This window comes from Olea europaea, chromosome 15 (assembly GCF_002742605.1).
Source record: "Olea europaea var. sylvestris chromosome 15, O_europaea_v1, whole genome shotgun sequence".
Lineage (NCBI taxonomy): Eukaryota > Viridiplantae > Streptophyta > Magnoliopsida > Lamiales > Oleaceae > Olea > Olea europaea.
In genome coordinates, this window is record NC_036251.1 from 466,360 (window position 1) to 479,985 (window position 13,626).

At 38.1% G+C, this 13,626-nt stretch overlaps 1 protein-coding gene across 1 annotated transcript; it reads right to left on the reverse strand.

Annotated features, from left to right (window-relative positions):
- Window positions 1-4,804: 4,804 nt before the first annotated feature.
- LOC111409748 (probable glutathione S-transferase) lies at window positions 4,805-5,897 on the reverse strand. The gene is made up of 2 exons (XM_023039757.1): window positions 5,559-5,897; window positions 4,805-5,454 (listed from the first exon to the last, which is right to left on the reverse strand). Exons 1-2 carry the CDS (start codon window positions 5,880-5,882, stop codon window positions 5,065-5,067), a joined length of 714 nt encoding a protein of 237 aa, XP_022895525.1. The 5' UTR covers window positions 5,883-5,897; the 3' UTR covers window positions 4,805-5,064.
- Between the last annotated feature and the right edge of the window lie 7,729 nt (window positions 5,898-13,626).

The following is a 13,626-nucleotide window of genomic DNA, read 5'->3' on the forward strand; positions in this document are numbered from 1 at the left end:
ATATTACAAACACCTTGTAGACACTTATTAAAAATTTCTAGAAAATTTAAATCTTATAGAGCTCAGCCAACCCAACGTGATGATAAATGGGAGAAAAAATCAATTCTTAATAATGAAACAAAAAATAGAAGAATATTATATAAGAAGGTTTTAAAGACAGGAATAGAAATGAATACAGAAAAAATCATTGAACAATTAGAAAAGGTTTATGGAGAAAATCCATTATTATTTTGGAAACCACATCACCCAAAAATCAAAATAGAATTAACAAAAAATGTTATAATAAGAGTAAGACCAATGATGTATACAATAAAAGATACACAAGAATTTAAAAAATAAACAATATATTGGACCCACCATTTAGGTCCCATTTATTAATACAAAATTACAAAAATAATCAATAATTTACTCATAATTTGATTAATTAATTGTTTATTTATTCGGCGGTTTCAAAATGTAAAATTTATTTATTTATTCTTGAAAATATTTTGTAGACACTTTTTTGACTCCGTACGCAAGTTGAAACCATAAACAAGCGACAAGAACAAAAAACATGGATTTAACTTTTTGTAATATTATATGAGAGATATCTTGGAAATTATAGTGTACTAAGCTATGTTCACGTTAATGCCAAATGATCATATTAGTTGTCTAAATATGATTAGTTATTGTTAATTATCAGACCTACTCCCGTGTGGGATCTTCATCCAAGGCTTAGTACCGAACTTTGACGTTATATATAACTTACGTGTCATGAATATGAATCGAAATTGAGAGAGATACAATTATTTATTAAATATAAATTATATAATTTTTATTTTTTATGTGGTAAGATTTGTGAGTTTTCCTACAATTTTTAGGAGTTGCTTACAAACTATTTAATTTATAAATGATTTAAAAACATTAGTCAAACATCGAAATTAAGTACTAAATACTAGATCATAAATTATGTGGCAAGCGTTATGATTTTCTCAATAATGCTTTGGATTTATACAAACTTCATTATGTGGCAAGCATTTTGATAAGGACTGTAAATGATCGAATATGGACCAATTTTACCTATATTCGATCCAATCAGATAAAAAATAATTCATGGATTCAATTCGATAATTCAGTGGATATTTAATTGTTAAATTCCTATCTAATTTGTTATTTTATCGGAAATTGGATCAATAATTTGATCCGAAATATTTTATACATTTTTTTTATTGAAAAGAGGGGATTACCAATTTCAATAAAAATTTATTGTAATATGTATTAACTTTGTATTAGAATTTGATAGGTTTGCATTCTTCATTAAAATCATAAAGGATAATACAAATTTCGAAATGAAAAAATTATATGTAATAAATTATGCAATAATATATAAAATATATTATATTATTATAATAAATTAGATCGAATTAATGATCATTTGATTTCCTGTAAGTGAATGAGATCGTGAACAAATAATAACTAATGAATAGAGTGCCGAACTCATGAGTATTACATATTTGATTGAGTTAAAATTAATTGCAACTTTAATCGAATACGAAACAAGTTGTTGCATTTTTTCTAACTAATATCTAAATTATCAATTAAGCGAGAAAGTGATTTAACGAGTTTTTAAAAAAAAAAATGTGAAGCTATTGCTAAGATGTCGAATCCCTATTTTTTTTTATTTTTTACTTTTAGTGTAACAATTGAATTGATAATTTGAAATTATTCATGTTGGTCAATGTTCCTAATTTAATTGAAAGCATCCCTCGATAACGATCAAATATATTCCCCTCATATGGCTCTTTTATCTCTTGATGAAAAATGTAAGCATGATAAATGCATTAACAAACGTTAAAACACCTATTGAAACCATATAAAGCAAAAAGGAATGTCAATATCTTCTATCGAACTTTACAATGTTTATTATATTGTACTTAAATCATGTTGTTTCTCTTGATAATAATAAAATTCATTAACAATTCAATTGGTGATCATGCAATTGAAAAGAACGATAAAAATGATAATAAATATCCATAAATCAAACCAAATTAAAATCATAATAATTGATTAAAACTAAAAATATCATAACAAGAGTTCATCCCATCCTAACAATGTATAAAACTAGCCTAACATACTAAAATTACAAAAAATCATATTTAAGGGTTCGTTTGATTGTAAAGATGGAATTTGGATGGAAAGAAAATGAATTAAAGGGAATTGAATTGCCTAGAATTTGTTTTAGTGAGAATTGTCAATTAAGTGTTTAATTGTTATAATTTTGCACCTGAAAAATGTTAAAATAAATATATCTTTTAGTGTTCGTTTGACTTTATTTTTCATGAAAATTATCAATTTAAGGGATATCTACTTCTACAATTGTTCCTAGAATTTGTTTATATTGCCATAAATAAATAAAAAAAATTCAAAAATAATATATATTTTGATGTTCGTCTAACTTTATTTTACATGAAAATTGACAATTTAAAGGGTATCATCTTTTACAATTATTCCTAAAATTTGTTTCCATGGCCCAAATAAATAAATAAATAAAGTAGAAAACATAAAACCACATACCCCATTGGAAAATGAATTCTCCAAAAACTAAGAATTGGCGCACGTGTCAGGCAAAGGTGGAAAATGAATTGATTGGATAATTTTGGCTATTGAACAAGCCAAAAGTGGGAAATGAAATTTGTTTTCCATTTTTCATGTAAAAAATTGGACTATCAAACATAGCCTAAGTGAAAAGATATAATATGAATCTTTGATAAATTGAAAAGATGAAGATGAATATTGAAATCTTGAATCTTTTCAATAGTTTCCCGATGAATTTCACCTTGTACATTGTCTTCTTTGCCCAAAAATCAAGTTTGAATATCCACTTGATTTAATTCTTGTAAGTTTCTTTCAATTCTCTCACAAAATCTATGAATTTTCCTCTGATGATAATAATTGAAGAGTATTAGAGTATAATATATACACAAGAGATGTAGGCGATGTCCTTTAATGTATTCTGCTGTTAGGTATTTGTAGGAATCGAAAATTGGTTTAAAATCACGTGAAAATTGGTTTCCAAAGGAGTTCTAATCAAATAAGGAAAGTTACATTTGAAACTATTTTTCTGATAAAAAAAAACGTAATCATTAAGTAATATCCCAGTAAGAATACTTATAACGTAAGAGAGAGGCATGTGTTACCACCCACAATTATAATCCTAACATGCAAGGAACAACTAAAGCTAGCAACGATTGGTGGGGACTAAGCTACCTCAGGAGCCTACCAACTAAGCTCAGCTTGCTTGGGACATTGCCTAAAAGTTGGCTCATGCCGCCAAATTGGATCTGCTTGTGTGCTATTTGTTTTTCATAGGGATGTCAATTGGGCTCATCGACTCGGGTCGTTCGCAGTTCGATATGAAAAAAATCCGAGCCGAGTCCAATTGTGAGGTTCTGGGCAAATCCTGAGCCGGCCTGTGTGGCTCGGGCTTTATTAAACAAAAAAAAAATAAAAATAAAAAAATGAGCCAACTAGCGACTGCCTTATTTTAAGGCAGCTAGCTGCTGCCTTTGCCATATACTAATAAAAAAAAGAAAGAAAGAAAGAAAGAAAAAATCAAGTCGAAAGCTCCAGTCGAACCTTTTATTTTGCTGAACTTTTGCTTGGCTCAGGCTCGAAAACCGTTTGATTTTAGCTCGCGAGCCTGCTCGACTCAACTTGAATCATTGACATCCCTAATTTTTAGTAGTATTAACAGGTCTTAAGTATTTTGCTCAATTGCTTTAATTGAGCCTCTCGTGCTGCTTATGAAACTCAAGAGCCTTTGAGGATGGGCCGGACTCATTCCCCATGTAGAAATTGAAGCTTCGAGCATCCCATCAGAATACAACCCAAATCGCTGACCGCCCCTACTTAAATGCAAATTAACAATATGCTACTACTAAAATTATTTATATCATATTCAGTATTTTAACTATTAACATTTTAAAAATATATATTAATTCATGATGAGAGTAAAACAATAAATGAATGATGGGGAAATTAAAATGAAAAGCAAAAATAAAGAATTCTGTTGGACTGTTTAAAAAAAAAAAATACTCTTACAATATGAAGATGTTCTCTATTGTAATCAATTTGTCTTTTAAAAACAAAGAGTCGTGAAGATGCTCTTAAAATTGGACTTTGATAGAGAATTTTTCTATCCTAGCTTTTCAAAATAAATATTAGGTTTGGCGAGTCAAACTTACTCCATTTTTTCACTTTATAATAATTGCATTTAATAAACTACATTTTTCAATACTCTATTTCTTAAATTATCCAAATATTTTTTAAATTGATTGAACACTAACCAATGAAAAAATAGGTTTAATTGAAAGGTAAAAAGAAATTAATAAATATTATTTTTTTAAAAAAAAACGAGAAGTCAAAATAGATAATATTGTTGGTGTGTATAAAAAAAATTATTTTCTAAATTTAAAGATGATTTCTATTATAAAATAATATGCTTTTTAATTTAACTTTTTGAGATTAGATTTGACTCTCTAGTTGGATCACATAATTTCTAAATTGATTTTTTACGAAAGACCAGAGATCACCTATATTTATAATGTAATAGACTTCTCTACATGCCTCTTAACAACCAAACCATATGCATATACCAACAATCTACTGACATTCACTAAATACTTTCTAATACAAGATAACTATATATAATGGCCTTGTTTGAGCCACTTTAATATAAGAACGAGAATGAAAAATATAATCGTTACGCTCCCACACAAGAAATAGATTTTCAAATATGGTAGCTTGATACAACGGACAACGGTCATACGTACTTTTTATTTTAATGAGTAAATAATGAGAAACAAACAGAGGCACAATAAATTATACTACAACATGACTTGTTCTAAAACATAAACTAATCTAGATATGGTCTCATTAATTACAATAATTAACAAGTCCAACTGAAAATAACAAAATAATCCAAATCAAGTTTATTTTACGACATTGACAAACTTGGATAGATTCTTAAGTGGGCATTACAAAGTTTATCGACTTATATATTGCTTAGTAGATCATACTAGTAAGTTAATTTTTTTTCACGGAATTGGAGAACACTTTAGGGAACGTTCCTTTCAAGACTTTGCGACGCCATTTGAAATACTCAATCATTTCATCTTTAGATGGTTGATATTCTTCCTTGATCGCAGGGTGTTCAAGAAAATTACTCATCCAGGCAGCAGTGGACGGAAATTTCACTGGATCGAAAATCTTCATCGAGGCAACTTCCTCCCATATAGGCAACATATAAGGAATCCATCCAATTATAATATCCACATAACCAATTCTATCCCCTCCAAAGAAATTCTTCCCTTTCAGGTTTTCTTCAATCTTTTCCAAAGCTTCAATGGATGATTTCACTGCTCCTTGCTGCTCATCGTCTTCTGAACACAAACCAGTCCATGCAGCTTTAACAAGCTATGTATACATGAAAATATGGACAGAATTAACCCATAAAAAGTGATGGTAAAAATTGGACAAGGATAAAATGTCTAAAGATAAGCAAAAGTACTCTTCTCTACCTTTTCTTCAGCAAATTTAGCCCAAAAGCGCGCAGTGGCTCTTTCGTAAGGATCTTGAGGCAGCAAAGGATTCTGCTTCCATACGTCGTCGATGTACTCTAGAATAATGAATGACTCTGGTAATGGTTTTCCACTGTGAACAAGGACAGGAACCTTTCCATGGACAGGATTCAGTTCTGAAAGTAAAGGGCTCTTGTTAAATATATCTTCTTCAATGTATTCATATTCAATGCCCTTCAGTTTTAGAGCCCACCTGACCCGATGAACAAATGGACTAACCCAGAATCCTACAAGTTTTACAGCACTATCCTTATCATTTTCCATTGTGGCTAGGGTTTTCTGAATCTCTCTCTGTGACTTTATATAAGATTTTTATTCCTACTAGATGGATACTATATAATTAAATATAAAGTTGTTTAAATGAATTTGGACTTGTCTTCAATTTCTTTGTTATTCAACAAAGCCGGCCCAGTTATTTTTTTATGCTGCCACTAATGTAATGGTAAACCATTTCCAGCCTAAAGCATACATTTCATTGATTTGGACCACTAATTTTTTCATTGTCATTCCCATTCAATTATTAATTAATAAAGAGACTATAGGAGAGATGAATAATAAATAATAGGTAAGAGCATAGCATATTGGACAATACGAAGAGATATAGCGTGATCGAAAAATATGCCTTCCACAAGAGACACGATCGCAATATATTTTATAATTTATAGAATTGAAGATAAATTAATAAAATGGTCACTCTTCCTTTCATTAGGACAGATCACAATAAAATATGTTAGAAACTTGAGGTGTTGACCAAATTAATGACCTCACACGGTTCTAAATGATTTGTTTTTATTAAATCAAAGAAATTTCCCCTCGCAACTTCCGGAGGTGAAGCCTCATCCGGCGTTTTTCCCACAGCAGTCAAAAGTGTTAGTCGAAAATTTGAGATTTGCTACACGTACATTAGAGTTATACACGAGCATACAAGTAGAATTTCCCCAGAAATTTTGTCTTTTGACAGAACTTGTAAGGGAATCAAAGGAGGGATTGTCCACTGCTTTTTTCATGGTTTGATAGATGGATCATGTTATATGTATCGAATTTTTTTTAACCTAATTCCTTACTGACTACTCACAATAGGGGAGTAGGGACCACATATGTTGGGATTTCTTTTTATTCATGCGGGTTCCATGTGTATGCGAGAGAGGGTAAACAATTTGGTATACTTTTGAGTGTACAAATGGAATTATACTTGATGATATAGGTAGGTCGGCCTTTAGCATTACAGAGAGTCCAACTTTCAACTTTAAAAATATGTTGGGTGTCATGAAAAGAGAGAAAAAGAGAAAAAAGAATGAGAGTCATTGTTTTATTAAAAACAAAAGTTCTATGTTTATAGGTAAGAATTAGGATACAACGATAATAATTACTGACGATGCCTATATTGATACACCCCAAGGAGTACACCCCGAGGACTCCATATATACCCCATCTCATCTCTCTGCCATGGTCCTCGGGGTCTCCCTAAGACCTCGAGGTATTTTTGACCTCGAGATACCTCGAGGACATATTAACATCCTCTCAAATCCTCGAGAAAAGTCCTCGGGACATATACCACCAACATACTTCCTAAGACCTGGGTATCTAACAAATAAACCTAAACACCCAAGGATTCTGTATCAACCCTTATACCACTTGTCAAACAATTCCATTACAAGTAGGGAACTCTTTATAAATAGAAATTCCCTTGGATAAAAAATCCAACCAACACAATCCTACTAGAAGTATACTACCTACCCCTATAAAAGCAGAACCTTGGGCCATTATTCAGGTACGTTTTTTCATTATTCTCCAACACATAGCCTCACGCATATAATTTCCTTTCTGACTTAAGCATCGGAGGGGCGACGAGAACACACCTCGTTGCCTTTGTTTCAGGTACCGGAAGATCACGTTTGTGCTCCCCATCAGTCATCAAGCTCGAAAAATCTACAGGTACGATTTTTGGTAGCATCATTGGCACCGTCTGTGGGAAACGCTACCAAAAGCCATGGTAAACACACGTTCAAATCTTCCATCAGCAAGCTCATCCGCTCCAAACCAACCCCTCCTGAGGATATCCCTGTTCCTCAAGAGGAATCATCAGAAGTGCCAGAGCCCCAGCCGGCAGTCGTCACTGCTGGAGCCTTTGAAGAGCTCAGACAACAGGTCACCACACTGACTCAGCTGCTAAGTCAAAGAAATTCACATCCGTCCCCCACACCAGCACCCCAGGGGGGTTTTATGGCTGATGCTCGAGCTCGAGCTCAAAGACATGTCCCTGACAATGGCGGAGTAGGGGCCTTAGGTATACCACATGTGACCTCGGCCTCGAGATCAGTGACCATGGAGTCCGGGGAACTCGCTAGGATTATTCAAGAAGGAATTGCGATGGGCCTACTTCAGGGCAACAAAGGGACGACAAGATTCAGTCCCAACACTTCTTTTACTCCTGAGATATTAACATTTTCCTTGCCAGACAGATTTAAGTATCCTAGGATCAAAGAATATGATGGGACCATCGATCCAATCAATCATCTGAATGTATACACGGACGTCATGAATCTGCAGGTCGCACTAGATCAGGTGATGTGCAAGGCCTTCCCGAAAACTTTGACGAATGCTGCTAGGGATTGGTTCTCAACCTTAGAGCCCAACTCCATAGCCTCATTCCCGGATTTGGCGGACAAGTTCTCTGCTTTCTTCGCAAGCAGTAAACGCATCAGGAAGACTGCGGCTTCCCTCATGCAACTTAGACAAGGGCAAAATGAGACCCTACGTGGCTTCATGACCAGGTTCAACAAGGAAAGACTTCAGATTCCCGACCTACACATAACTGCAGCAGTTTCTACCCTCACGTATGCCATAAAGTGCGAGGCTTTCAAGATTTCTTTATCCAAAACTCCGCCAAAGACAGTGATCGAGCTTCTTACCCGAGCCGAGAAATATATAAATATGGAGGAAACACTGAACCCGAGAAAGGTTGGACCACCCCATGACAGGGTCGAGCATAAGCGATAGCACTACCCGAACCCCCGTGAAGAACAACATCGAAAAAACGGAGACAGGAGGTTCCTCCGATGTCATTCACGCGTTTAAATACGTCAAAGGCCAATATATTGATGGAGATCAAGGATATGAAGGAACTCAAATGGCCTGTCAGAATGAGGTCACCACCCGAATCCAGGGACATGAACAAGTACTATGAGTTCCATCGGGATCATGGGCATACCACGGAGAACTATAAGGCCCTACAACGGGAGATTGAAACCCTTATTAAAAGGGGACTCTTGAGTTCCTACGTCGGTAACGACAAACGCCCGAGGAATGATTGTGGCAGGGAAAAAGCCCCTGAGGCAAAAAGGGATGGTCAACCCACTGCTGGAACCATCAATATCATCATTGGGGGTATTGCCTCGGGAGGAGACTCCAACAGTGAAAGAAAACAATATGCCCGATAATATGCCTTGGCCTCTGGGATGCCTCATGGAAAGCTGGAGGATATTACTTTTGGGACCGGGGACTTAGAAGGTGTATCACTTCCACATGATGACGCCTTGGTAATCTCAGCGATTGTGGCCAATTTTGAAGTAAAGAGAATCTTGGTTGACAACGGGAGTGCGGCCAATATACTTTCACAAGAAGCTTTTGCCAAAATAGGAATCTCATCTCAGAAGCTCAAAGCGGTTAAAACTCCTCTCCAGGGATTTGGGGGGAGGAGTCATCACTGCAGAGGGTGTCGTCGAGCTTCCACTAACTTTGGGTTCTAGCCAGAAACAGGTTATGGAGATGACATATTTTCAAGTGGTACATGTCTCAATGGCCTATAACGCTATTCTGGGAAGACCACTCCTGAACAAGATTAAAGCCATTGTGTCCACCTTCCACCTAGCCATGAAGTTTCCAACAAGTAATGGCGTTGGGGTCATCTGTGGAGACCAGACAGCTGCCAGGCAATGCTATGTTGCCAGCGTTCGAGAAATAAATAACGACGTCATGCAAATCTCAAGGACGGATCCCGAGGACGGGTAACAAGTCAGACTTGCTCCTGTCGAAGAATTGATGGAAATTGAGCTCGAGCATGATAAGAAGGTGACGATTGGTTGGGATCTCAACGTCACCCTAAAGACAGAACTTGTTGGTTGTTTATCTCGCAACATTGACGTTTTTGCCTGGAAGGTTGAGGATATGTCAGGGATAGACCCGAAAATTGCAGTCCATAGGTTTAACATTAGCCCAGGGGCTAGACCAGTAAAGCAGAGGAAAAGACAGTTTGCCCCAGAACGTCGGGAGGTCATCCGCGAAGAAATTAACAAACTCGTCAGTGCTCAGTTCATTCGTGAGGTCCAATAGCCCGATTGGCTTGCCAATGTTGTTTTAGTGAAGAAGGCCAATGGTAAGTGGAGGGTCTGCATTGACTTCACAGATCTTAATAAAGCATGTCCAAAGGATAGTTATCCCCTACCGCGGATTGACAACTTGGTGGATAGCATGTCTGGACATAAGCTATACAGCTTCTTAGATGTATTTTCTGGTTATCATCAAATCCTCATGGCCGAGGAAGATCAAGAAAAGACATCATTCATGGCCGATTCCACCATATACTGTTATAAGGTCATGCCTTTCGGTTTGAAGAATACAGGGGCAACATACTAAAGACTCATCAATAAAGTCTTTGCTAACTTGATTGGAAGGAATGTGGAGGCGTACGTTGATGAGATGGTGGTCAAGAGCAAACAGGTGGACCAGCATATTTCAGATCTTGAAGAGGTTTTTGACACCTTGCGAAAGTACGGAATGAAGTTGAACCCCGTAAAATGTGCATTTGGCGTGGCCTCGGGCAAGTTCTTGGGCTTTATGATCACTCACCGGGGGATAGAGGCCAACCCTGACAAAATACAAGCCTTGGCGTCTATGGAATCACCAAGGAACAAGAAAGAGGTACAGAGGTTGACTGGTAGGATAGCAGCCTTGAACAGGTTCATGTCCCGAGTATCAGACAGGTGCTATCCCCTCTTCAAAGTCCTCAGAGGAAACCAAGGCTTTGATTGGAGTGAAGACTGTGAGAAAGCTTTTCAGGAGCTCAAGCAGACATTGGCATCTCCTCCTATTCTCACTAGACCTGAGCCTGGTGACACCTTATTTTTGTACCTGGCCGTATCTCAAAACGCGGTCAACGGGGTCTTGGTGAAAGAGGTTAACAAAATCCAACAACCTATCTACTATGTAAGCAAGGTCCTACTAGATGCGGAAACAAGGTATACTTTGGCGGAACAACTTGCCCTTGCCTTGGTTATAGCAGCACGGAAACTCCGGCAATATTTTCAGTCTCACCCTATTGTGGTGCTCACTAATCAACCACTTAGGCATATACTTCAGAAGCCGGACGTATCGGGAAGATTGATGAAATGGGCAATCGATCTTGGAGAATTTGACATAGAATTCAAACCACGCCCATCTATCAAAGCCCAAGCACTAGCCGACTTCATTGCAGAACTAACCCCTAGGCCTCAGGGGCCAGGTGACAACTCGAGCATGAGCACTAATTTGGACACTTGGCAAATTTTTGTGGATGGAGCATCGAACTCCTCGGGCTCGGGCGCAGGGGTCATCATCATCAGCCCCGACAAACAAACAGAGATCCAATGCGCTCTTAGGTTCGAGTTTGAAGCAACCAACAACGAGGCCGAGAATGAGGCCGTCGTTATTGCTCTGGAGCTAGCCCTTTGCCTTGAGCTCGAGTTCATAAAGATATTCAGCGATTCACAACTGGTGGTCGGACAGATTGAAGGATCATTTGAAAGGAAAGACGAGAAAATGAATCTGTACTGTATGAAGGTTCAGGATCTTCAACGAAAATTCAAGAGTTGTGAAATTACAAAAATTGCTCGAAAGGACAACGGAAAAGCCGACGCATTATCCAGGCTTGTGTTCATGGGGGTAGACGGCCTTAACAGAACAGTCCACATTAAAATCATCACAGAACCCAGCATCAGTCAAATCCTCGACATCATGGACATTGACAACGAACCATCCTGGATGGACCCAATCACAGAATTCATCACAAGTGGAAATCTACCAAGCGATGCCAGGTTGGCTAGAAGCATCAGAGCTTGAGCTCCTAGGTACTGCATGATCAGCGGTGTCCTCTTTCGTAGAAGTATTACTCTTCCATACCTAAGGTGCCTCAGACCATCAGAGTCATCCCAGGCCCTTGCTGAAATTCATGAAGGTGTGCGGGGGAATCATCAAGGAGCCAGGGCCTTGGCCTTTAAACTCGTACGATATGGGTACTATTGGCCAGCAATGAAAAAAGACTCCTCAGAATATGTTAAAAGATGTGATATGTGCTAGAGGTTTGGTAATGTTATCCACTCACCAGCCGAAGACCTTACCAATATTAACTGTTCGGCCCCGTTTGAACAATGGGGAGTTGATATCCTCGGCCCCTTTCCTGTGGTAAGAGGTCAATTAAAGTTTGTTGCTGTAGAAGTAGAATACTTCACAAAATGGGTAGAGGCCGAACCTCTCGCCACAATGTCAGAGCCCAAGCTAAGAGCCTTCACTTGGAGATCTATCATTTGCAGGTTTGGGATACCAAAGGTCCTCATCATCGACAATGGCAGGCAATTTGACAATCAACAGTTTAGGGACTTTTGCTCAAACCTTGGGATTGATCACCGTCTGACATCAGTTTCGCATCCTCAGAGCAATGGTCTGACCGAGGTAACAAATCGAATCATATTACAAGACCTTCGAACAAGAATAGGCAATGCTAGGGGTTCTTGGTCCGACAAGCTGCCTTCAATACTTTGGACGTATAGAACAACTCATAGGACAACCACAGGAGAAACCCCCTTTATGTTAGCCTATGGCATTGAAGCAATGGTCCTAGTGGAAATTAGACTGCCAAGCCATAGAAGGCTCGTGCCAGAAACCTCGGAGCATACAACTGAACACCTTGGTCTCTTGGAAGAAGTACGGGAGCAAGCCGCTATAAAGGTAGCCTCTTACCAAACTAAGACAGCAAAATATTTTAATAACAAAGTCAAGACTCGGAGGTTCAAAGCAGGCGACTTGGTCCTGAGCAGGGCCAAGACGCAGGTCACCCCCCAGGGAAGCTCGGGCCCATCTGGGAAGGACCCTTTGAGGTCATACGACAGGTTCGCAAATGAGCATACAGTCTAAGAGACACTTCGGTTAGACCTCTTCCAAGGCCCTGGAATGCTGATAATCTGAAAATATATTACAAGTAACATTCTCGATGCCATCTAGGTGATTTTCTTTTTATTCCTGCATTTTTTCTTCTAATTATTGTTTTTGGTTCCTAGGGCCTGCGCACCCTTGCATTTTATTTCTCTAGTTTAGCGGGTCTGCGTGCCCATGCATGTTTTCTATTTTCTTTCATAATGAATTACGTTCGGCGTGATCCTGTTTGGGTACGTAGGCAGCTTGGATACAATATAAATCCAAGTCCAGTCCAAGAAATTAGTAAATTCAAACCTCGGGTATAACAGCCCTTTAGTTTACTTTGCGCCTAGGAAGCACAAAAAGTCTTGCCCCGAGCAAGCGCTCAGGAAATCCTTGCCCCGAGCAAGCACTCAGGAAAGCCTTGCCCTAGCAAGCACCAAAGCCTTGCCCCGCCCAAGCACAAAAAACCTTGCCCCGCACAAGCACTCAAAAAAGCCTTGCCCCGAGCAAGCACCAAAGCCTTACCCCGCGCAACCAGAAAAGCCTTGCCTCGAGTAAGCACTCAAAAAAGCCTTGCACCAAGCAAGCACCAAAGCCTTGCCCCGCGCAAGCACTCAAAAAAGCCTTGCCCCAAGCAAGCATCAAAGCCTTGCCCTGCGCAAGCACAAAAAGCCTTGCCCCGAGCAAGCACAAAAAGCCTTGCCCTGAGTAAGCACTCAAGAAAACCTTACCCCGAGCAAGCACCAAAACCTTGTCCTGCGCAAGCACAAAAAGCCTTGATCATATGCTCAAGCGTAAGCCATTATAGTAACACCCGGAGACATAAAAAAATCCTACA